The sequence below is a fragment of the Zalophus californianus genome, chromosome 8, assembly GCF_009762305.2.
Source record: "Zalophus californianus isolate mZalCal1 chromosome 8, mZalCal1.pri.v2, whole genome shotgun sequence".
Lineage (NCBI taxonomy): Eukaryota > Metazoa > Chordata > Mammalia > Carnivora > Otariidae > Zalophus > Zalophus californianus.
The window spans coordinates 66,364,507-66,389,551 of record NC_045602.1 but is presented as its reverse complement, the minus strand read 5'-3'; the positions used below and the strand labels follow the sequence as shown (position 1 = coordinate 66,389,551).

Genomic DNA, 25,045 nt, shown 5'->3' with positions numbered 1-25,045 from the left:
CAGCAGTCCAGGGAGAATTGAGGGCCAGAAGACGAATGTTTGGCAGTGGAGGGCATATCGACAGCACCTAAAGCTACGGGAGAGAGGACCACCAGAGAAGAGATGAGGGCAGAGGTCTGAGACATCCTCATGGTTCAGAGAACCAAGGGAGGACTTGTAAAGTGACCGTGTCCTAAGGAAAGCCTGGGAAGAGGTGGACGTGGCCTTCTTTTATTCAATAAATATTTGTTACGTGCTATTGTAGAGGCTGGAGATACATCAGCAAATAAAAAAGGCACAAATCCCTGCCCTCATGGAGCTTTTGTTCTTCTGAGGGGACACAGTCAATAAAGAAAACGTAAACACATCTCATGAGAAGTGCTACAATGAAAAAGAAAGCAAACAGTAGTAGAATGTTCAGATGGGGGCAGCTTGGTGGTGGTATTTTAAATAGTGTGGTCATTTTCACCTTCATATACATTTAAATCATTACCTCTCCAATGAGTATTTTCAGTTGAACAGATGGCTTTTTCCCCCATTAAAGAGGTTCCGTTAGAGAGCCTGCAGTAGGTAGCATTGTTTCTGAAGGAGGGATGCGGGCACTTGCTGGCCCCCTGAAATCTCCTGTAGCCTTACTAGGCCTCCACATGATAGGATGGACCCAGCTTATTTTCATGACTGCCTTTGTGCTGCCCTCTACCAACCATGTACGAGACTTTGGTAGTTTACCTACAACCGTAAGTGCAAAAAGCTTTCCTTCCACAGTCATTCCCTGGGGATGGTGTTCACTGAGTAAAGCAATCAGTGCAAGGGAACAAAATTTAATTCTCCCAGCGCTACATCCATGACTCTGAACAATAATTTGATTTTTTTCCCCACATAATTATTCTCTGTTTCCCTATTACAAAGGACTCTCTGTCTTATCTTGTATTTGAATAAGAATGTGTAAGATAATCATTCTGAAGCATTTTATTTTCAGAACCAGTGAAGCAGTAGGCATTATCTGGAACAGGTTCAGATGTGTCTTCAGCCACAGGACTTAAATGTTAAGGCCATTTTTAGCTTAATCCATACTGGAATAATTGAGAGAATTTGGGGAGCCTTTGCTTGTTATGATACGTAACACTGAAAATTATATTTTCTAATATATTTAAGGATTTTACTTTTCAACATGAAGAGGAATTGAATTTTTTAACCTATGAATTCTATTTTTTTTTCATTACTAATCTTCTTCTCGAAAATACCTTTCAGGAGCCAAATTTAGAAAGTATGTGGGCCATTCTGCACATGTCACAAATGTCCGCTGGTCCCATGACTTTCAGTGGGTATTGAGCACAGGAGGGGCTGACCACTCAGTTTTCCAGTGGAGATTTATTCCAGAAGGTGTCAGCAACGGTCTGCTGGAAACTGCACCCCAGGGTAAAAACCAATTGTAATTTTTCAGCATTTTTTTTCTGATCAATAAAAATTTCAAAGAATGTTCTAACATCTCTCCTGAAGATAAAGAGTTAAAGCAATTTTGAAAAAAATCATTCCTATAATAAAATTTAGAATTAAAAAGAAAAAACAACTTTGAGACACATATGAGTCCATTGAATAACTTCCTTCAAAGGATTTTGTTTATACCAGATGCAAGTTGAAGGTCAAAGGTTTACATGAAGAATTAGCCTTTAAGAATAACAGGAACAAAGACATTACAGCCTCTTTAGGACAACCGTAACTCTGGCAGGTCTACACAGTGAGACAACAGGGGGACAGAGTAACCTTGGGAGTAGGAGTTGGCTCCAGAATGAAGTTCCAAAGAATGGTCCACAATTGGAACCAATGTGTTCCAGTTCAGTGCTTGTGTAGTCGTTCTATTTACTGTGATGCCAGCAGAAATAATCGGTTAATAAAGTTTAAAACCAGGTGAGGAAATGTTTTCAATGGGAGAGTTTCTGCAGGTTTTGACCATGGCAATTACTGCCACTTGGTGAACATGGCAAAGGCTAAGAGGATATTTACTGAACTAAGTAGTTGGATTTCCTTTTGCTCCAAGCTTCATTTTGGTAGAATCTTTCCCTGACCTTGACCTTTTCTTTCTTTCTTTTTTTTTTTTTTGCCTTTTTTTTCTCTTTTCAAAGCAAGATTTAAACCCAAAGATTTGTTATCTCCTAAAAGTATGGACATGAGTTCAATTTGGAGGGGCAGGGTGGGGAGTAGTTGTCCTTATCTGTTAACGCTCCTGAAAGGAGTGTGCTGAACTGAACCAGAAGATAGGGGGAAGAAAAGATGTTCTAAGAACCTACACCAAGTAAAACTATGGCATCGTGATTTTTAAATTTACTTTGCTAGAAGAAAGGAAATATTTTAAATAAATTTATAAGCTCTCTTGGGTCTCCGCACTTTTGCTTGTTTCTCACGGATTGTGTTTCTGCAGAAGGTGGCACTGATTCCTACAGCGAAGAATCTGATTCGGATTTATCTGATGTGCCGGAATTGGACTCTGATATTGAGCAAGAAACTCAAATCAATTATGATCGCCAGGTCAGTAAGCAGAGAGCCTCATAATAAATGCCTTACAGCCCAGAACATCAATCTCATTGGATTTGGACGTTGCACTGAAAATGGCTGGTACTTGGGCAGAAGAGAATCAAGACAAGAATAAGGAAAATCAACTGCCTCTTGTCTTTAAGTACAGATTGTAAATAAGGCCTTTAACCCATTCACATAATTAAAATTTTTTAAGTGGAAGGTAGTAGCCAATTTTAAAACTGAACCCATGACAGCTTTTCTGTCTCTCTTTTTTTGCAGAAAAATATGCAAGTCAGCCACAGAATTCTTCATTTTCTTAACAGATCATGAAAGCATGTGTTTTCTTTACAGAATTGGTAGCCTCAGAGCCATGGTAGTTTGCAAGTGAGCTGGTGTCCTGCTTTCTCTCTTAACTTACATAGACCATTATGAAGACCATTTATGAAGACCATTATCCATTTAATTAAAATAAAAGCCCAAATACAATACGCATGATCTCTCCAGTCAGTAATCACCTCTAGTAGAAAAGTTGCACAATTACTATCAAACTGGGTCCTCGTTTTTTGAAAATATACATTTCATTTTAGTGCTAAACAGTGAGTGTTAAAGAGAGCCATCCTTCACAGGAATCTGGAGACTCGTCCCTTTTTTATGGTTGATAACTATAGGTGTTCTGTTTTCTTCCTTGTCATTTCATGAACGTCTGTGAAGCAGACTCTGTTCCTGAACATGGAGTGAATAAGATTTCAGGTTTCAGACACAGCAACTGTCAGTGTTGCCCACGGAGATGTACCATAGAGGCTGGGGCAGCTGCCATGTATCACATGTCTCTGTGGGGCCAGGTCCTTGCTTTCCATACACCAAATCCAACCCACAATAACCCTGAGAGGTTAAGTACTTTGTCCAGGTCCACATCACCCATAGTATTGATAAGAATGCAGATCTGGGCTTCTCTCCAAAGTGCACATTCTATGTATTGCTTGGCTTTGCCTCTGTAGAAGCACTGAGCCTTTCCAGTTGATGACTTTTCTTTCCACCCCATAATCATCACTCATTGATTCTGTGTTTGAAATATTAGTACAAAGGCAGTCCAACTGATGGTTTGGGTCAACTTCTTGATGAAATCAGCTTGACTGTGCAATGTATTATGCAATAAAACTAAAGGTGAGGATTGAAAGGAAATTATTGTGGAAATATGCACACATACTAAACAATATTATATCCTGGTATCAAGGGGAAATGGAATTTAAGCAAAGTTAACATAAAATTCAGGGAAAGAAGAAAAACAATCTTCTTTAGTTGGGAGTTTTGTATTTAGTAAAATGGTGCTAGTGAAAGAATGAAAAGGCTTGACTCTACTGAAATCCATGCCTAGGATTTATATATTCTCCCTGGCATCTTATTTTCTAAAACTTCATCTGTATTATTTGATTTACATTATTTTTTGTTGCTGAGTTGCTCCTGAGCAGGAAGTTTTATTCTGTTCTACAGATGGGAATTTTAGGTCCACAGAGGTTATGAGACTTGTTCAAATAAACAGTTGAAATAAATGCCAAGACCAGAATTCCATTCTCTTGAGTAGTTGATGGGCTGAAAAAAGCATTATGGGCTCAGATGGATAATTAACTTTAGCTTTTACAAGCTTAGTTCATTGCATCTGCAATAGACAAAGCAGTAATGAGGTATCTTCTGACTTCCTTTTTTTTTAATTTTAAAAATTTTTGGTTAAATCCTAAACAGAGACTGTATTATGATAATATTCTTTTAGTTACATAGCTTTATCAAATGAAATTTTTCCTTTACGAAGATGAGCAATTATTAATAAATTTCCTTTGTCTTGAATGTGTTAAATTGATCTCTCTCGATAGTAGGTCATGAATACATGATAGAGAAACATTACTTTTTATCTACATTTAGATTAAATTGTAGGAAATGTTCCCTGAGTCAGCAGCACAATTTAGGTCCTAGGTTAGGCCAAGAGCTTTGCTCTAAATCTCAGAGTCTGATCTGTCAAGATGCATGAGATCATGAAAGAAGATAATTCCATAGAGTGATCACCATGATTCATGAGGTCTGCATTTTGCAAATGTCAGAATCACCAAGAGATTTCTCACCTTAGAAGAAATTATAGCAAAACATTTTATTGATTTTTATTGATAATTTATTGAGTAATTTCCTTTCTTACTTTACCAGAAAATTGTTATATTTTCTGAATAAAAATTATTTAAACTCAAGATGATCTTGCATCCCAATGATTCAAAAGGCATTTCAAGATAGTTTTGTTCATTAGAAAGTAAACTTCATTCTCATGTTTTATGTACTCAATTTGGTTTATCTTTTCAAATAACCAACTCTTAAGTTTGTTCATCTCTTCTACTGTCTTATTCTCTATTTTGTTTATTTCTGCTCTAATCTTTATTATTTCCTTCCTTCTCCTAACTTTCGGCTTACTATGTTCTTTTACTCATTCCTTGAGGTATATTGTTAAGTTGTTGATCTGAGAATTTTCTTTTTTCTTAAAGTATACGTATATAGCTACAGACTTTCCTCTTAGAACTGCTTTTGCTGTATCCCGTTGTTGTGTTTCCATTGTCTCAAGATAGTTTTTAAATTTTCTTTTTGATTTCTTCTTTGATCCATTGGTTGTTCAGAACTGTGTGGTTTAATTTCCACATACTTATGAATTTTCCAGCTTTCTTCCTGTGATCATTTCTATTTTCATACTGTGGTGGCCAGAAAACATACTTGGTGTGATTTCTATCTTGTTGCATTTATTGAGACTTGTTTTGTGGCCTAACATCTGATGTATCCTGAGAAGAACTTGTATCCTGCTGCTGATGGCTGGGATGTTCTGGATATATCTGCTAGGTTATTTGGTCTGCAGTGTTCTTCATCTAGTGTTTCCCTACTGATTCTTTGTCTAGATCATCATTTATCCATTCTTCAGAGTGACACCTTCTCCAACTATTACACTACTGATGTTTATTTCTCCCTTTCGTTCTGTTAGTATGTGCTTTACATATTTAGGTGCTCTGATGTTGGGTACATATTTAAAATGGTTATATCTTCTTGATGAGTTGACCCCTTTATCATTATGTATAATGACCGACTTTTGTCTCTGGTGACCATTTTTAGCTTCTTATGTTCTCAAAAACTTGATTTCCTGCAGTTAAAGACCTCCTGAGAATGCCAAGATACTAATATTTTTGAAACCTGGAGAGTCTCAACTAAATGTTTCTGCTATGCTTTAAGGTTTACAAAGAAGATCTACCTCAGCTAAAGCAACAAAGTAAAGAGAAAAACCATGCAGTGCCCTTCCTCAAAAGAGAAAAGGCTCCTGAGGACAGCTTGAAACTTCAGTTCATACACGGGTGGGTGCCTGTCACCAGCCTTATCAGCCTACCATTGTGTCCCCTCTTCTTGGTGCTGTCCCACTTCAGGCTGGCTCTTTCCAGTGTGTACTTACCTGAAGTACTATTAGAACCATGATTCTCTGTCTGGTTATCTCAGTTGATGTCCTGTGGCCATAACAATGTGTGTATCTAGATTTTTCATGCTTCATTGACTTCCATACGCATATGTTTCTGCGGCTCATTGTTACTGCACTCTGTTCTCTCCCCCATCCCTGTTCCTGTTACCCCCATATCTTCTCCTCTGTTTAGCTGGCTCTACCTAGGACAATATTTTTTTCAAACAATTTTGCTCATATATGCCCACAATAATTATGAATTTTTTAAAAATAATGTACAACATTCCACATTTTAAGTTGACATCTAAAATTTTTCAATATAAGGTTAAATGATTGTGAAGAATATAATATCTAGTGCTTTATAACTACATCATTCATTTAAAGGGATCAGTTGGAACTGAAATGTCATATATATTTGATTCCCACCATCACCAATTTAAAAAATACCTGAGCTCATATTTCTATGCTACTTCTTCCATTGAATTTTATACTAATATACTATTTTTATGCTTGAAAGGCTTTTATTGATCACCCTATCATACATTTTGCAAGGAAAGCAATGTATATAAGCGCAATTTAAATTTAACTCCCTGTGATCCTGAGTCTCTAACTTGTATTATCTAGTAGGGTATCCGCTTAAAGCCACTGGGCATGTGAAATATGGCTAGTCTGAATTCAGATGTGTTGTAGGTGTAAATGCACACTGGATTTCGAAGACTTAGCATGAAAAAAAGAATGTAATATATCTCATTAAAATGTTTTATGTTGAGGGGTGCCTGGGTGGCTCAGTCGGTTAAGTGTCAGACTTTTGATATCAGCTTAGGTCTTGTTCTCAGGGTCATGAATTCAAGCCCCATGTTGGGCTCCATGCTGGGCATAGAGCCTACTTAAAAAAATGTTTTACGTTGATTACATAATATTTTAGACATAATAGGTTAAATGTTCTTTAAATAAATTTCATCTGTTTTTATCTTTTTTTAATGTAGAAAATTTTCACTTTACCTACATGGTTTGCATAATATTTCTATTGGACATTGTTGCTCTAAGTGTTCATTCCTTTTTGGATTGAATTTTTGTTACAACTATTAGTACAAAGCTTATCAGACCAACATAAACATAGCACAAATTCTAATAAGTACTTACTAAATATAAACAATTTTATTGGAAAACAATTTTAATAAGATTTTTTTCAGTGAGTTCAGATATATATACACATATATTATTGCTAGAATGTGATAGAGTTTAGTATTGATTCTATTCCCATTTATCATTTTTTAATAGTTACAAGCACTGAGAAAGCTTACTCACATAAATAAGTAGATGAGAAAGGGAGCAATTTTACCATAGCAACCTTACTCAGTTCTTTAAGCTCCTCTTGTAACACAGATAGGTGTATCTTGTAATTTTGATACATCACATGAAAATATAGTTTGATGATCTATCACCTGACAGTTCAATGAAATCACTCTTCAATTTTATTAAAAGCAAAGAATTGGAAGTCACTTGACTTACAAAAGAACTTCGTATCTAGTTATTGGAATTGTTCACTTTCAACATCCATACCTGAGTTTGTTTTGGTGTTCCTGGAAGGTTCCATGCTCCAGGGTAATAGACCATAGTAAGATTCTATGTGGACAAAAGGAATGGCTTTCTAATGTGAGAGGAAGGTGGTAGAGAAAGGGGAGGTGGGAAGGGAAAACCTGCAGCTTCTCACAAGTGTGTTCTCAAACTGGTCACTTTGAAGAAAACACATACAGTAGCTGAGGATCTAGAAACAAATTCTGTTAAAATTATCAGTGCACATTTGCCCTTTAGAGAGACTCTCATGCCCTCAGAGATCCTCGTACCCCTGTTGAAGATTACTGTCCCGAGCAACTATGGAGATACCTGTGGTTCTACTTGTGCATGTCCGCAGCAACATGATAGCTTTGCCTTTTGATCTCTCCTGCTCTGTTGACTCACTGTCCATTCAGCTACTGTGCATTTCTTGGACCTGTGCTTCAGTTACAGAGGCTACGACTGTAGAAATAATCTGTTCTACACGCAAACTGGAGAAGTGGTCTATCACATTGCTGCAGTTGCTGTTGTGTACAACAGACAGCAACACTCCCAGAGGCTGTACCTGGGGCATGATGATGACATTCTCAGCCTGACCATCCATCCAGTGAAGGACTACGTGGCCACCGGGCAGGTATAGTCTCTCCTCTGAGATGGGGGCCTCGCCAAAGAGAGGGAGAGGATTTAGTTATGAACCCAGTTTATATACTGGTTCAAGAAATACTTGATAGAAACAAATATGAGGCATGAAGCTGAAGATTCAGGGGATGCTGGGTCATGTTGTGATGGTGGGAGCCTCATCCACTATATTATAGCACTGTGGGAAGCCTCTGAGGGATTTCATCGTGACATGATATCTACGAACAGGATTAGCTAAAAAATTAAGTTCCATGAATGCAGTCTTAATATATTTTCCTCATCACTGTGTACCCAGTACTTATTATATCCTCAGTAATCAGTGTTTATTGAATGAACCATCTTTTAACACTAGCATAACATCTAGTGAATAGTTATTTTTGTAAAACTTAAAGCCATGAATTTTGACTAATTCATCATTTTATCTTTTAACATTTCAAAAAACAAAATTCTTTCAGAACCGTTTTGGAATGCCTAAACTTTGGATTGAACCTATAATTGGAAAGCTACTTAAAACAGAGCCCTATATTCAGTCATTTTGTGCATGGAAAGGAGAGAGATAAAGTCAACTTCATAAACAAAAAACCTGTTAAACTCAGATTTATTATCTTGTGGCAAAGTAGTAATGTTAGTAGTATTTTCAGTTTTGTACTCTTTCAATGTATAGACTACATTTTTGTTCAGTTTTATCATGGGCTTTTAACTGCAGGTAAGACTTAAACTGATTCTCAACATGTAAGTGGCAAACTCAAGGAAAAACACGTGGTATGAGGGTCAGCAATTAACAGGAAACAAGTGTTTCTGAGACCTGACATACAGGTGGTAGAGAAGTCTTTGCACAGAGTTCATAGCCTTGTGTTCATGAGATCAGTGGTGAAAGTGAGGGCATGAAGGGAGTCAGTCTAAGAGATTAGACCATCTCTTCTGAATTAGCTGACATGATTAAGTTTCTTACAAGTAATTGATGACGACTTTGCATTTTTACATTTCACTCTCCTCCCTCCCCCTTTTTATTGTTCTGATAAACAGATGATGCTTGGTTCGTGTGTATTTAATAACTTTCCTTTGAAAGAAGGAACAGGGATTGGTTCTTTGCGTAAACCCCTGAGGAGATACCACATTCTATCCTGTAATTGCTGAGAGACAAACCAGGGACAAATCAGTACACCAGCAGCCACTCCAGGGGTAACCGGGCCTCCATACACCAGTGTAGGAGTTGGCTGGATTCTGCTTAGTTATGTGCATGCTTTTATGTCACATTTCCCCTTTTATAGTCATTACACCCAACAGGGTTCTTTTCTCCATTACAGTCAAGTGAGGAAAACCATTTTACTATTAAATTTTTTTCTGTTGTTGGGAATTAGTGGGAGAGAAGTTGGTACCCCCTCAAGGAGAATCCACTTTAGGAACAGGTAAGCCATGAAAACTGTCATTTCCTGGGGGAGAAGCAAGGCTAGGCCTTCTTGGAATGAGTGAGACGATTGAGGTGGGTAAAAAAACTCTGAGAACAGGGCCGGAACAACATACAGGTGACTTCCTTGACCAAGAAGTGGAATCGTATGTGGAGCTGAGAAGGCAGGAGAGAGAAATGTCGAACTAACCCATAAAGCACAGTGGACATTTGATTTGGAGTTTTACAGTACCTTGCCTGGGAGCCATGTACCAGGCTAGGCTGGCCTGGCACCCGATTTGATGCCCCAAACGAGCCTGTTAGACTCTTTGTGCCTCTATTTTCTCAACTGGAAAATAACGGCATCAGACCAGATGATTTCTGAGAGTCTTCCTACTCTCCAAATGTGTGGCTTTGGATTGATTTCTGAGCAGCACTTGACTCGAAGGAGCTCCAAGAATGACTCTTAGGAATCATTCTTGTTAAAATTTATAAGTAGTTAATAACACTCATCCTGTTACTTAAGGTTGGAAGAGATGCTGCTATTCATGTGTGGGACACACAAACTCTAAAATGTTTGTCGCTATTGAAAGGACAACACCAGAGAGGAGTGTGTGCGCTCGATTTTTCAGGTAAGGCCCTGTTTTCCACTGAAGTCATTGGTGGTTCTGCATTTACTCAGGCTCGGGGTTTTGGGGTTTTGTTTTTGTTTTTACAACCTCCTATTTAGTCGAGTTCTGTTTGTAATGAGCTAAGCCCCCGTCTCAGACCAGAAATTAGATATGTGAATAGCTCACACAAAAAAATGTGGCCTTTAGATTACACGTCCTTTTCTGGCCTTTCTCATTTCCTCTTGCCCAGGTCATTACCCAGAGCTCACACTGCGCTCTGCATTTGTTTGAGCTGTTGGAAGTCCAGAGCAGCTGTTGCTGTAGAGTCTTAGTTGCAAATGTCTGGCAGTGACTCAGAACATCAATTTCATCTCTCCAAATAAGGGGGAGCACGGCACTTGCAATTTAAAATATAAAGAACTAGAGGGAGGGCTGCAAATTCTCTGCAAAGGGTCACTTTACAACACTTGTGTTTTGGAAATATATTTCAAATTGAAAACAACAGAGCTGGATTTTCCATCCCCTTAAGATTTGAACATAGTACTATTAGAATACTAACTGATGGGGCACCTGGGTGGCTCAGATGGTTAAGCGTCTGCCTTCAGCCCAGGTCATGATCCCAGGGTCCTGGGATCGAGTCCCGCATCGGGCTCCCTGCTCCTTGGGAGCCTGCTTCTCCCTCTGCTTCTCTCTCTCTCTTTCCCTCTCTCTCTCTCCCTCTGTCTCTCATGAATAAATAAATAAAATCTTTAAAAAAATTTAAAAAAATAAAAAAGAATACTAACTGATGAATGTGATTTCCTTTACAGTGAGACCATTTCTTTAAGCTAGAATGGAGAATGAGGGCCTGTCACCAAAGGTGTCTTTACCTGGAATTTTTAATCCCAATTGTAGAAGTTAGATAAGTAGAAAAAATTATAAACTTTCTACCAAAAATTGATTCTATAATTTCTTTTTTTCTAAATTCCGTTCAGATGTTTAATACATGCAGTGTGTATAATGTTAATCATTAAGTTCAAGGACTACACAACCTCATTCTCTTTCCTCTGTCCCCCTCTCTCTACTTTCCTCGCTCAAGCCTCAACTCCTTCTCATCTCTGCCATGATAGTCATGCTGGACTCTGATTCCATTTCCACTTTCTCCAGTCTATCCTACGCAGTTCTGGAGTCTTCGAGAAATGCAGTTACACTGCTACCATGTGGACTCCTCTTGGCTGGCTGACTCAGGGTTGAGCCTTTGGTTGGACATTCATGGCCTTCCATGATGCAGCCTCAACTTCCCTTTGCAGTGTTTCCACCCACCTACCCATTCATGTTCCCTTATGTCTCTCTAGCCATAGAACTGAAATGCATGGCTTTCCTTCTTTTTGCCTGTCCCTTTGCTCATGCTGCTGCCATGTGTCCGTTCAAGTCCTCCCATCCTTTAAGATCATGCTGCAAGTTTCCCGTACAACCTTCCAGGGAGAAAGAACCTGCCCCTTGTTCTGCATCCCCTGGCCCACAGTTGTCATTGTTCTTGGGCTACCTGTTGGACTCCATGTGGTACAGTAGCTGTTTGCGCTGATGCCCTTATCATACAATAACTTGCTCAGCCAGCAGAGCCCGTCTCTCTCCTCCCCACTGTGCATGTTGTAGTGCTGCGGACACAGAAGCGACTCCAAAACTGTGAAGGAATGAATGAGGTTTTGCCTCATTCACTTGTCTCGCCCGTCACTATTACTACTAGAACCTCACATTGTAAACCGTGTTTGGGTGAAAATAATCTCGTTTATGTTTTGACCTGCAGTAACATGGGGCAGTGAGGGTTTTTTTTTTTTGTGTGTGTGACCTGCACATCCTCACATACTGTAAACTACTGTACAAATCTAAATTGTTGGATCATTATTAGAGGTTATTTGATACTTTCTGTGGTTATTGAACTAGTAAAACTCCAGGCTAAAGAGTCCCTCCTGCACACTGGCAGGCATGTGAGGTTGGGAAGGCATGAGTACTAAGGGACAGAGAACAGTTCGGCATGCCACCTGGCCATGGGAAGCCTGGATAACACACCCAGTAACGGTGAATACAAAGTCCTAAACTTCTGGAAGTTTGATGAACCTACAGGTTTAAAATAGGAGTGTCGTATGTCCTTGATAAAGCAGTAAAATCTGAAAGGAAACGATAATTTGAGTTCAAACATTGTTCTCTTCCAAGGATGTGAATGAATTTCCTCTGCTTTTTTTCATGACTCTCTCTCCTCAATAGCTCAGCTAGCCTTTAACTTTAAAATTAACTCTGCTAGCCAATACATATATATGTACTTAATATAAAAATTATATTACTAAATATGCTCTAAAAGAAGTAGTGAGAGACCCATTAGCAAAAATAAATAAAATAAAACATAAATGTTAATTAAATTATAGAGAATCTAATATATTCATATTTTTGGCAACATTAAAAATTGACTCTATAACGCCAGCAGATAATTTGGCACCATGTAATAAAAGCTATAACTCAAAATGACAAGTATGTGGACTATGTGTATTTCATACATATTTCTATGTATCAAGTTAAGTGAAAGAGAAAAATAGAACTCAAAATAGCATCTATTCACTGATTTCCACTGGAAATGTATGTATGTGTATTAATGTATAAGCAGAGTGGCAGGAAATTTAGAATAATATAAATAGAATTTAATAATCATTAGAATATTTTTTCTGTAGAATTAATTTTGTGGTTTTTAAATTAAGATACATCGAAAGATCTAATGCCTGTTACTTGCATACCTTTAGGGAAGGGATTAAAGGAATGTTGTTGATCAACGACATTGAATAGAGATGAGTTAGTAGCAATAAGCTGGTCCCCAGTAACTTAACCTCCGCATTTCCGAGAAGTCCTCTCTCCTCTGGGCCTAATAGTTTTGCAGAAGGAAAGATGAAGAGGTTAAGTGAATTTAGAAATCTTTCCTTTGTAAGGCAGTCCCTCACATCAATTGCCTGGGGAGAGAAACCAGATGCTTTAGAAAGAGGTTGAGAAGCTGATTCTGTCACTTCTTCTAATTCCCATCTTGGGCAAATGAATATTGAGATATGAAATAGTCTCTGCATAAAAAGGATATTTCAGTGTCAACAATACATTCTTTATTGCCCTTAACAATGACTAGGGAGGAGCCATATTTGTTCAGCAAATGTGTTATTTTTGATTGTGGAAAATTACGTTTGTCTCAGAGTTCAAGTACAATGATGATATATAAATGGCAGAAAGGAAGCTAGTTGATAGTTTTAGAAAGCACTACTGTTAAGGACCCTTCAGGAAGACCTTTGACTAGGATCTCTTGTGTTTGATCCTTCTTTGAATGTGTAACCATTACATGAGACAAATTATGGTGGTTGGTTGATCTTTGTGATCTCTCTGGCACCTCCTGAAGGTGTGAGCAGTCTCTTTGATTTAAGTTACATTGATAGTACTTTGTGTGATAATGATAAAACTGAAAGCCCTCTGTCACGTCGTAGAACAAGAATGGAGATCCAGAGAGTTTGGTGGTATGGCTGGGGTAAAAGTCAGACCGTGGCAGATCCTGAGCTAGAACCCAGGTCTTCTGGCCCCAGTGCAGTGAGAAGTCCACCAGGCCTGGGGTTTTGAGCTGGCGAGAGCTATGCCAGGAACTCTCCCCACTGAGTCCTCTTGCCTACTCCTGCCTCTGCCTGCCATCAGGGCCAGTGCAAACTTTGAGCATAAGAGTCATACCTGGAGTGCTCAGTGTCCCCCCTTTACCCAAAGGCAAGTGTCTCCAGTTGCCCCACCCCCATTTGCCAGTATAAAGGTGGAATGGGCTTAGTGGTACACAGAGGCGGCCACATGAACAGTCCCCAATAAAAAGAGAGCCCTGTCCATAGAACAGCCCTGAATCATACATTTATGTGAATAGGAACAGGAGCCACTATACCTTTCTTTTGAAGAGTGATAGAAAAGTGAGTAGCTTAAGTCTACATGCCAAGAGATATTACTTAGATTTCCCTGTTGAACCACATGAACAGGGCACCAACATTGGTCATTACCTAGCTGGTGGTACCATCTGTGTACCTCAGGACCCCGTATCCATCCATCTCTTATAAGCCGGCTCATTTGGGGAGGTGTTGTGGAGACCTGATAGTACATTTGTCTCTTACTAGAAAAAGAAGTTGTCATGGAAATACAGAGCAGGTAACAAATAAATGTGAAAACTAGACAACAAATAAACAGTCATATGTGGGGATTTAGATTATTCTTGCCACTGTTGCAAAGCAAAAAAAAAAAAAAAAGACATTTTTAATGAAAAGCATTTCTTACAACATAACCCATAACTCTATGTAAACAAGAAGGAATTAATTTACATTATCTCACTTAATTGAGCAACTCTTTGCTCTGTGACTTTGTTACCACTGGCTAGGGAAAATGGAGCCATCTTTGATTTTGTGCTTACAGGACAGATGGTGCTTCCACTTGAATAGAAAACCAGATTAGAAACAGAAAGTTTCAGCCACATAAAGTTTTTTTAGTTTAATATCCTACTCATATTTTTAAAAATCTTCAGTGAATAATACTGATTTCCACAAGGACACCTCTAAGACTGACTGGATTTCACTATGTTCAATTTTGAAAGTCTGTGCATTTTTTATGAGCCCTGAATGCAGGGACCAACTTGTAATTGAGTAGAAATTTTCTCTTTCCACTATGCCCTTTACTGTTGACATTAAGTGCTTTAGAATTATTTCTGGACTGTGTCACAAAATATCCATAATTAATACACACTGTGACCGGAAAGATTTAAAAGGACATTACCTTGACTCTAAAGATATGGCTGAAAATAAAAAACTCCAGCTGGTCAAGGAACAATGGATTTTCAAAACTAAATCCAAGTCTCTTTGGGAGACGGTAGAGGAGGGTGAAAACTAGGAAAAGATAAAAAGGTAGCCAATTATATTTCTGAACCATGTGGTATGCAGAAATAGCCTACACCTGCAGAATTTAAGAAAAGGTCACTATCCTAAAGAAGAGGTATTACGGTTGTTGAGGTGCATCTGGATTTGGACTATTTCTTCGTTTCTCCTCATAGTCGTGAATTGAGGTAGAAAGGAATGTAACTGTGAAGACAAGCAAATAGGGCCTTTCAGAAATGCTAATAAAAAGCCCCCAAAATTAATTTACCCTGAGACCTTCTTCAAAAGACACAAAACTTGAACCGTCATTTTAAATGTGTGGATGCTTGCCTTCTAAGGACATGTTAACATAGCTACACAGGTTACAAAAGGAAACACAAAATGTAGATTTAATAAATGGGAAAAAAAGAGACACTGAAAGTGCCATGTTTTTGAAAGAAATAATTAAAACAATTAAAATTTGTAGAGCTAGATAACAGCACATTGTCTTTCCCTTCATACTATCCATACACACATTCTTTTTTTTTTTTAAGATTTATTTGTTTCAGAGGGAGAGTGTGCGAGCAGGGGAGGGGCAGAGGGAGAGGAGAGAAGCAGACTCCCCGCTGAGCAGGGAGCCCACTGTTGGGCTCTATCCTAGAATCCTAGAATCCCAGAGATCATGACCTGAGCCTAAACCAAGAGTTGGAGACTTAATCGACTGAGCCACCCAGGCGCCCCCATACACACATTCTATCTTTAGTTCTCTCTACCTCTTCATTGTTGCCAGTATCCTCAGTGTTCACTGGAAACTAGCTTAGTGGGAGGATCACAAAGGAAATGTGATATGATTACCATAAGCCTTAGCAGAGCTTATAATCTAAAAAAGAGAGGAATCTCCGATAAATAAATAAATAAAATCACCAAAATACAGAGACATACTACTACGGAAATAGAACCAGGCCATCCCAAGAGGTATGGAAAGAGTCATGTTGGTAATGAATAGGAAGCCCTTATCATCACTTCCCTCTCACAAACGTTTAGAAAGAGACCGTGCACAATTTAAAGCCTGGGCATGGTTAAGCATAAGGACTTAGAAGTGATTCAGAAGACATGTTTATCGTAATCACCTGATGATAGTTCAACACTTTTGGAAAGCATGAATGTCTCATCTGATACTGAGCCTAATAGCTTGAAGGGGTTCATGTACCTTTCAAAGCCTTGTCTCATACATAGTAGTAGTCCAGGATTGAGGAGAATTTGTTTGTTAAGCCAGGCTCTTCCTTTCTCTGACTCTGCTCCTGCCTTTGGAGAAGGAAGCTTGGTAGCTTGGGGAACAGTCTGGCACAAGGAAGGGTACTCACAGGTTGGGCATTGGTTAGCATCTGGGGAGGGTTGCCAGATTTAGCAAATCGAAATACAGGAAGCCAAATAAATTTGTGGTACAAGTATGTTTCATGCAATGCAAGTGTAAATACATAATTTAAATAATGCATGGGATCTACTTATACTAAAATTATTCATTCCTTATCTGAAATTCCAGTTTAACTAGGCTTCCTTTATTTTACCTGGCCACTCTGACATCTACCCCAGACCTGCCTTTGAAAACACCAGTTAAGACCCTGAGTGGACTGGGGAGAAACAGTTTATCAGATACTTGTGTTTCTTTGCCCTCATATTGTGGGTCCTGTGTCATCCCAGAAGACACCTGCTAAACTGGTAGATAGTGAATCTGGCTACCCACCTCCCAGTCAGCACAGAGCTAAGGTGGAATCGCTGAGCCCAGACACTCCTCCTGTGAATCTGGCTTGTGAGGAGGAAGCAAGGGAAAGATTTGCTAACTGTATGGCCTCTTTGGTCTTGAAGGGAAAAAGCATATTAACTATTTTTGATTTTCAATTAATTACAGAGAATGTATTTTGTTTTTTTTTTTGAAAACAACCCAGTGTCTACATTATAGTAGTCATTGATATTATAAATAATATTTAATACTAAGGGAAAATGTTCACCATATAACAAAAGAAAAAAGATTAGATAATAGTATGTTCATTATCATCCTGGTTTTGTTTTTTAAAAGCACATTTATATGGAGGAACTGATAGGATATACACCAGAGTTAGGCCTAAAAATTGGGATGAGTTTTAAATTTCCTCTATATTTTCTAAATGTCCTATAATCATAGTACATTTGAAATAAGGAAACAGAGATTAAGATTTTTAATTATATCTTTTGAAAGAATTTTTGAAATTAAATTTAGTTTCTATAATGCTCTTATCTTGGAGGTTTAAATAGAACCCAGTTTTTTAAAGCTGAAAATAGACTGAGTCACAAAGTCACATGGCTCTTTGAGTGAATGTCATGAGATTTGTTTGTCATAAAATAGACAAGGTTTTTGTGATATACCTGGGAGGCTTCCCCCAGCTCCGTGTCTCAGACTGGAGTGTTAGGTCAGTGATTTAATTCATCAACCAGTTGTGAGGCATTAGGAAGGTCAACTATTACTAGTTATGTGTTTCATTTAGTGAGGTCCCGCTAGTATATGGTACGTCTAATGTATTGTAGCCTAAATAATATTCTTAAACCCATTTCATATTTGTCTTTACAGTTTATGAAATGTTTTGGTTTTTCATTGAAGAAATGAGTCATTTGCCATTTGTGTTGTTTTCATACAGCTGATGGAAAATGTCTGGTGTCGGTTGGTTTAGACGATTTTCACAGTATTGTGTTTTGGGACTGGAAAAAGGGAGAAAAAATAGCCACCACAAGGTAAGGCGGTGCTGAGGTCGTGCAGCATCCTGCTGATTGTCTCGCTTCAGTAAAGGTCAATAGTTTTCATTTTCTGGTGAGATTTCATCTTCAAACTCAGATGGAATTCACATGGAAAACTTAACACCTAAGTGAAAACATCCTGCAATATTTCATGGTGACAAACCTGACTTAGAGCAGTTAATGTTTGTTTCAGGGAACTGGAAAATTCTGAAACCCTTTCCAGAGAGTTACTCATCACTTCACTTTTAGTAATATACACATTGTCTTTATCAAAGCTTTCTCCAGCAGTAGAAAAGCAGCTTTTCTCAGACTTGGGCCTTGCCCCTTGTTTTTCGATTGTCTTGCATCTGGTAGAGGAGTGTCAATGTCACTCGAGTCAGAAGTACCATTTGTCAGGAGGCTGTGTCATGCTGGGAAGGAGGCTCCATCGTGTGCATCTGCCACTCGCTTTCAAAGCAGGCAAATTGTTTCCCTAATCTCCCCATCTTATAAATAGACTTTCCAAGACCGACTGCTGTTTATAGACCACCTGTCCTCCCTTACCCCAGCCTCCCTCCCTGCTGAATCAGCCTGAGGTCTGAACACTACTTTCTACTCCTACTTACATTGGGCTTAGCTGTTTGCCTGGCCGCGGTCAGAGGTCAACATAGTTGGCAGCTCAGGCCCAGTGATACAATTTGCTGCTCAAGACAGATTATCAGCTTACCTCTCCACTAGTTCTTCTCTACATGAACCAACATCCTTTCTGTCTCGAGGTATAAAGTCATTTTTAAGTTAATGGCTTTGAACCCCAATATTCACTTTGTAAATTAATATTTCCCTTCACAGTATTAAATAGGAAAAAAGTTATTTTGGCAATTTGATTTAATAAATGAAGATCTACAAATTGCTGGGGACTCAGAGCGGGAGCAGATGGAGCCCTGAGGACTCCAGCTGACCATCTTAGGAGAAAAACAGATTTTCTGATAAGTGCTATTGAGATGAAATTCTTGGCAGCAAATAACAGCTCATAAATCTGCCTGCCCAAGTGGGCTTTCTTGGCCTCTTTCTAGTATTCCACACTATTTTATCATTCCCCACTAGTACTCAGATTCAGTTCCTCTTTAGAACTCTGCTTTCCCTTTAGACTAATATGCTGAATTTTAGTTTAATATTTCTGATAACATACCAACTGCAATGTAGATTACTTCAGGCAAAGCTCATGTCTGCATTTCAAAAGCAACAGAAAAGCGATTTTCCTGCTAGAAAACCCTCTGCAACCTTCTGTGGCTCACCTGTTGTATGCCAGAAACATTCATAGAAACAGAAGAAATAAATATTTATTAAAATTTTAAAGGTATATATTTTATATGCTGGGTAGTGTTACTTCTATATAATTAACACAAAGTGACTTAACACCATTATGTTAGTAATACACTTCATTTTTGGAATTGCTCCCAAGCCTTATGTCACATTCCCCAAACAGGACACCTGCAAAATTGCCCCCCCAGAATATTTTTGCAATTGTAAAATTAACCAGTGCTCTTTCCAAGAAGGAATGTCAAGGGTTGCTAAAGTTCTTTGAAGACTACTAGGTTTTAAAATAATAAATAGGTAAATATTTACATAAATACCTGTTTATATAATAATATTTATATAAATTTCTATAATATAAATATAAATATACAAATAAAAACTCTATGGCCTTCAGTTACATACTTAGGCAGATAGAAACCTTAAAAACCGGGGCATAGGGGCACCTGGCATTCTCAGTCAGTAAAGCATATGACTCTGGATCTCGGGGTTGTGAATTTGAGCCCCACATTGGGTGAAGAGATTACTTAAAAAAAAAAAAAAAACTGGGACATGAAAGAAGTGACAAAGAAAAACAGGTGATACTTTACTGATGGTACCTTACTGGCTTCAAGGAGTCTTCACAGCTCCTGAAAGGGCTTGATTTACTCTCAGGATGGCCGACTCAGTGACACCCCTCACTTTGTACTGCGTCTCAGTCGTGCCAGTGGTGGGCATGAGCCAGTCTTGCCCATGAACCTGCTTCTGGCAGCCTGCACTGCTCTGGCCGGATGGTGTTCTACAAAACCCCTACCCCCAGGATGGGAGAGATGCCTGTGGAGGGACGGGCAAGGCAGGAGCCACGATGGGGTCACCAGCTGATACCCAGGGCTAGGGGGCGCCACCTGCATGACACTGCACCCTCAAAAGCCACCTGCTGTTGTGAAAATGCTTCACAGAAGCTCCTTTGTTATCAGCTCAGAGAAATTAGAGAAATTCGGGATTGGCACATGGAGATCTTATTAGAAGATCTCTGAGACTTAATCCAATCTCTGAACAGTTCTTCTGCCTCTGCTAATTTTCATGAAAGATTTCAATCACCTCCATTACAAATGAATTTATTCAGTCTTTTTTTTTTCCTTTTGAAGGTTGTTCAGATTTTAGTGTTATATACAAGTAGCCCATTTAATAACCAAAGCCAATCTCTTATGGGCAGTAGTTAAATCACCTAATATCAGTGTCAGTCAGAGAAGAATAATGAGATAATCAGGTGCCTCTGTGTCCCTTTATGTGCATTTCTAATGCACCAGTAACAGGACCGTGGGGGACAGTGACTAATTATTCTTGACATGCTTCATCTCAGAAGTGTGAACAGTAGGCAAAAGGTACAGTAATCAAGGTGCCTAACAAGAATACTTGCAGTGTCAATGTGACATAATTGTGCCACTGGAAAGCTCAGGGATAAAATGTAGGCCCACAAAGAGCAGGTGTGCAGCATGTATTTCCATGTGAGTATGTATTTCCATGTGTGAGCTTTGTTGCTCTATTTATTATAGGTCCCCACCCTGACATGCATTTAGGGAATGTGTTAAAGTCTCCTGCAAGACCGAATTGGCACCTTTGTTTTCTCACTTTCCTTTTTAAAAATGAGTATCTCTTTTTTAAAATCACATTTATTACTCTTTTCTCTGTTTTCAAAATAATGCGTGATCATTATAGAAAAGTTAGAAAGCACAAAAAAACAAGAGGAAAATGAAAATCATCCATAATTCCACTACCCATGACAGAGCCAACATTTTAGTGTTTGTTCTTTAGTATATATTGTTCTAGTATTCTTTTTTTTTAAGATTGATTTTATTTATTTATTATTTATTTATTTATTTATTTATTTATTTATTTATTTATTTGACAGAAAGAGAGAGATAGCGACAGCAGGAACACAAGCGGGGGAGTGGGAGAGGGAGAAGCAGGCTTCCTGCCGAGCAGGGAGCCCAATGTGGGACTCGATCCCAGGACCCCGGGATCATGACCTGAGCCGAAGGCAGATGCTTAACGACTGAGCCACCCAGGCGCCCTGTTCTAGTATTCTTATCAATTTTTATTCATATGTGAGATTTTCCACATAATGGCTCTGCAACTGGCTTCTTTTTTTCACTCACCAGTATGTCCTCTCACTTTATTCCTATTATTACCTGGCTTATTCTGTATTATTATTCTATATTGTAAGCTATTTTATTTATTTTTTTATGGGGAAATGTTTTCCTTTTTGATTTTCTTTCAAATTTTTATTTAGATTCTAGTTAGTTAACATACAGTGCAATATTGGTTTCAGGAGTAGAATTCAGTGGTTCATCACTTACATACAACACCCAGCACTCATCCCCACAAGTGCCCTCCATAATGCCCATCACCCATCTAGCCCATCCCCCACCCACATCCCTCCCTCAGCCCTCAGTTTGTTCCCTGTAGTTGAGTGTCTTATGCTTTGTTTCCCTCTCTCCTTTTTCCCCCTTCCATATGTTCGTCTGTTTTGTTTCTTGAATTCCACATATGAGTGAAATCATATGGTATTTGTCTTTCTCTGACTGCCTTATTTCACTTAGAATAATATATTCTAGTTCCATCCACATTGTTGCAAATGGCAAGAGTTCACTCTTTTTTATGGCTGAGTAATATTCCACCATGTATGTATGTATGTGTGTATGTATATGTATATATACATACACACATAACACATCTTTCTCCATTCATGAGTCGATGAACATTTGGGCTCTTTCTGTAGTTTGGCTATTGTTGGGAATGCTGCTATAAACATTGGGGTGCATGTGTCCCTTCGAATCTGTATTTTTGTAGCCTTTCGGTAAATACTTAGTAGCACTGTTGCTGGATTGTAAGGTAGTTCTATTTGTAGCTTTTCAAGGAATCTCCATACTGTTTTCCAGTGCCTCCACCAGTTTGCATTCCCACCAACAGTGCAAGAGGGTTCCCCTTTCTCCACATCCTCACCAACACCTGTTGTTTCCTGTGTTGTTAATTTTAGCCATCCTGACAGGTGTGAGGTGGTATCTCTTCATGGTTTTGATTTGTATTTCCCTGATGATGAGTGACGTTGAGCATTTTTTTCATGTGTCTGTTAGGCATCTGGATGTCTTTGGAAAAATGTCTTCATATTTTCTATTTCCTAACTGGAATATTTGGCTTTTAGTTGTTCAGTTTGAGAAGTTCTTTATAGGTTTTGGATACTAACCTTTTATTAGATATGTCATTTGCAAACATCTTCTTCAATTCCGTAGGTGCCTTTTAGTTTTGTTGATTATTTCCTTTGCTGTGCAGAAGGTTTTTATTTGAATGAAGTCCCAATAGTTCATTTTTGCTTTTGTTTCCCTTGCCTCAGGAGACATATCTAGTAAGAAGTTGCTATGGCCGAGGTCAAAGAGGTTGCTGCCTGTGTTCTCCTCCGCGATTTTGATGGTTTTTTGTCTCACATTTAGGTCTTTCATCCATTTTGAATTTATTTTTGTGTATATGGTGTAAGAAAGTGGTCCAGTTTCATTGTTCTACATGGTGCTGCCCAGTTTCCCCAATACCTCATGTTGAAGAGACTGTCTTTTTTTCCATTGGATATTCTTTCCTGCTGTGTTGAAGATTAGTTGAACATGGAGTGCCTGGGTGGCTCGGTCAGTTAGGCATCTGACTCTTGATTTTGGCTCAGGTCATGATCTCAGGGTCGTGAGTTCGAGCTCCGTGTCAGACTCTGCACCAAGTGTGGAGTCTGTTTGGGGTTCTCTCTCTCTCCCCACCCTTCTGCCCCTCCCCTATGTTCACACTCTCTCTCTTAAAAAAAAAAAAGAGATTATTTGACCATATAGTTGTGGGTCCATTTCTGGGTTCTCTGTTCTGTTCTATTGATGTATGTGTCTATTTTTGTGCCAGTACTATATTATTTTGATTACTGTAGCTTTGCAATATAGCATGAGGTCCGGAATTGTGATGCCTCCAGCTTTCCTTTTCTTTTTCAGGGTTGCTTTGGCTATTCGGGATCTTTTGTGGTTCCACACAAATTTTAGGATTGTTTGTTCTAGCTCTGCAAAAAATGCCAGTGGTATTTTGACAGGGATTGCATTAAATGTGTAGATTGCTTTGGGTAGTACAGACATTTTAACAATGTTTTTCTTCCAATCCATGAACATGGAATGTTTTTCCATTTTTTTATGTCTTTCTCAATTTCTTTCATCAGTGTTCTTTATTTTCAGGGTACAGATCATTCACTTCTTGGGTTAGGTTTATTCATAGGTATCTTATGGTTTTGGTGTATTGTAAGCTACTTCAAATCCTTTTTGAAGATGGGGTATCAATCAAACATTCCTTCCCTCTTCCAAGCTGTGGGCTACCTCTACAAAAAAAAAAAAAGAGAGAGAGAGAGAACACAAGTCACACACAGGACTGGGCCTCTAAGCAAATGAAGGGCTCGGAATAGAACATTTGGAAGCCAACTCACCTGTGTGCAGCTGCCCTGGACTTCTGGAAGAGGCACATTCCTTCCCTCTTCCCCTCTGCTTGCCAGTGGAGTTTACATTGTGGCCCTATGTGGTGAATTACTTATGACTCTGGCATGAGGAATCATCCTTTATTAGGGCAGCAGGACAGTCTTCTGCATTCTTACTTTCTGCTTAGGACCTGAAACTCTTTCCGTTTTATTTTTCTTACTGACACAGTTGTAGGCAACTACTCTACAGATTTAACAAGTATCTAAGGGAAAGATAGCAGAAGTATCCATGAATGTCCTCAATGTAGGTTTTGGCATTAACTGAACATTGATCTGCCATCATTCATCAGCTTAGAACTTTAGCCACAAGAGAAAACCCACTGGTGTTTTTACGACATCAAGAAATTAGATGAAAACTAAAAAGTGCTCTCAAAAAAAAAAACACCATTTTTCCAACTATCTAAATATTTGGCGTTGGATAAACACAAAATAGTCCTCTTTTCTGTGTGGGAAATGTAATTTGTATACCTGCTCTCAATTTTCTTGTCAGTTTTCTCTAGCATCCTCTCTCTAAAGTTTTTATTAATGATCTAAAATCTGTGGGCATTTTCCTCCAAGCAAGAAATCTTTGGACGCTTAATGTCTTTTATGGTTATTTGGTCTATTTCCCCTCTTGGTGTTAAGCACATTTTCTCTCCTTACATATCTAAACTTTTATCTCTCTGTCCTAATTGCTCCTGATAACTTGCAGTGCTGTACCTTGGCCCTAATGTCCATTTGTCATTTTGGACTTTCAAAGAAATGAAGAGAGAATGTTCAAACATCATTTCCTCTCCTTTCCTTGCCTGTCAGTATAGGGCCCGTGTAATGGGCATGGAGATGCTCTGTCTTGTTGTCTTAACTTACCATGGAAAATCTCAAAGTTACACAGAAGTAGAGGAAATAGCATAGTGGACTCCTTTTCACCCAGCTGCATCATTCTACAGATGGTACAAATCTTCCCCCGCCCCTTGTTTTTTTTCTTTTACTTACTTTTTGGCTAGGCTATTTTAAAGAAAATTTAAGACATTGTGTCTTTTGACCTGTATATACTTCATTAAGCATTTCTAACTTAAAAATTATATTTTTATTATTTAATTGAAGTATAGTTGATATACAATATTATGTTAGTTTCAGGTGTACAACATAGTGATTTGACATTTATATACATTTTGAAACGCTAACCATGATAAAAGTAATTATCATCTGTCACCATCCAAGGTTGTTAAAATATTGGCTGTATTCACTGCTGTACTTTTCATCCATAACTTATTTATTTCATAACTGTAAGGTTGTACTTCTTAGTCCCCTTCAGTTATTTTGCCCTTTCCCCAAACCCCATCCCCTGTGCAACTACCAACTTGTTCTCTGTATTTATGAGTCTGTTTTTCTTTTGCTTCATTTGTTCATTTGTTTTGTTTTTTAGATTCCACCTATCAGTGAACT

General features: G+C 38.5%; 1 protein-coding gene across 10 annotated transcripts in view; it reads left to right on the top strand.

Moving 5' to 3' along the window:
• Positions 1–25,045, top strand: part of EML6 (EMAP like 6) — a 272,181-nt gene that overhangs the window by 172,566 nt on the left and 74,570 nt on the right. For 9 of the 10 annotated variants that reach the window (XR_004820268.1, XR_004820267.1, XR_004820266.1 and 6 more), the window contains 6 exons: positions 1,231–1,398; positions 2,399–2,505; positions 5,746–5,864; positions 7,967–8,153; positions 10,072–10,177; positions 17,706–17,799. Coding sequence is in view for 7 of the 10 variants with exons in the window: in XM_027623735.2 (XP_027479536.1) it covers positions 1,231–1,398; positions 2,399–2,505; positions 5,746–5,864; positions 7,967–8,153; positions 10,072–10,177; positions 17,706–17,799 (781 nt within the window). In the remaining 3 variants the exon portion in view is untranslated. The remainder of the gene's footprint in view (positions 1–1,230; positions 1,399–2,398; positions 2,506–5,745; positions 5,865–7,966; positions 8,154–10,071; positions 10,178–17,705; positions 17,800–25,045) is intronic. The other variant, XM_027623736.2, reaches the window with a different exon arrangement.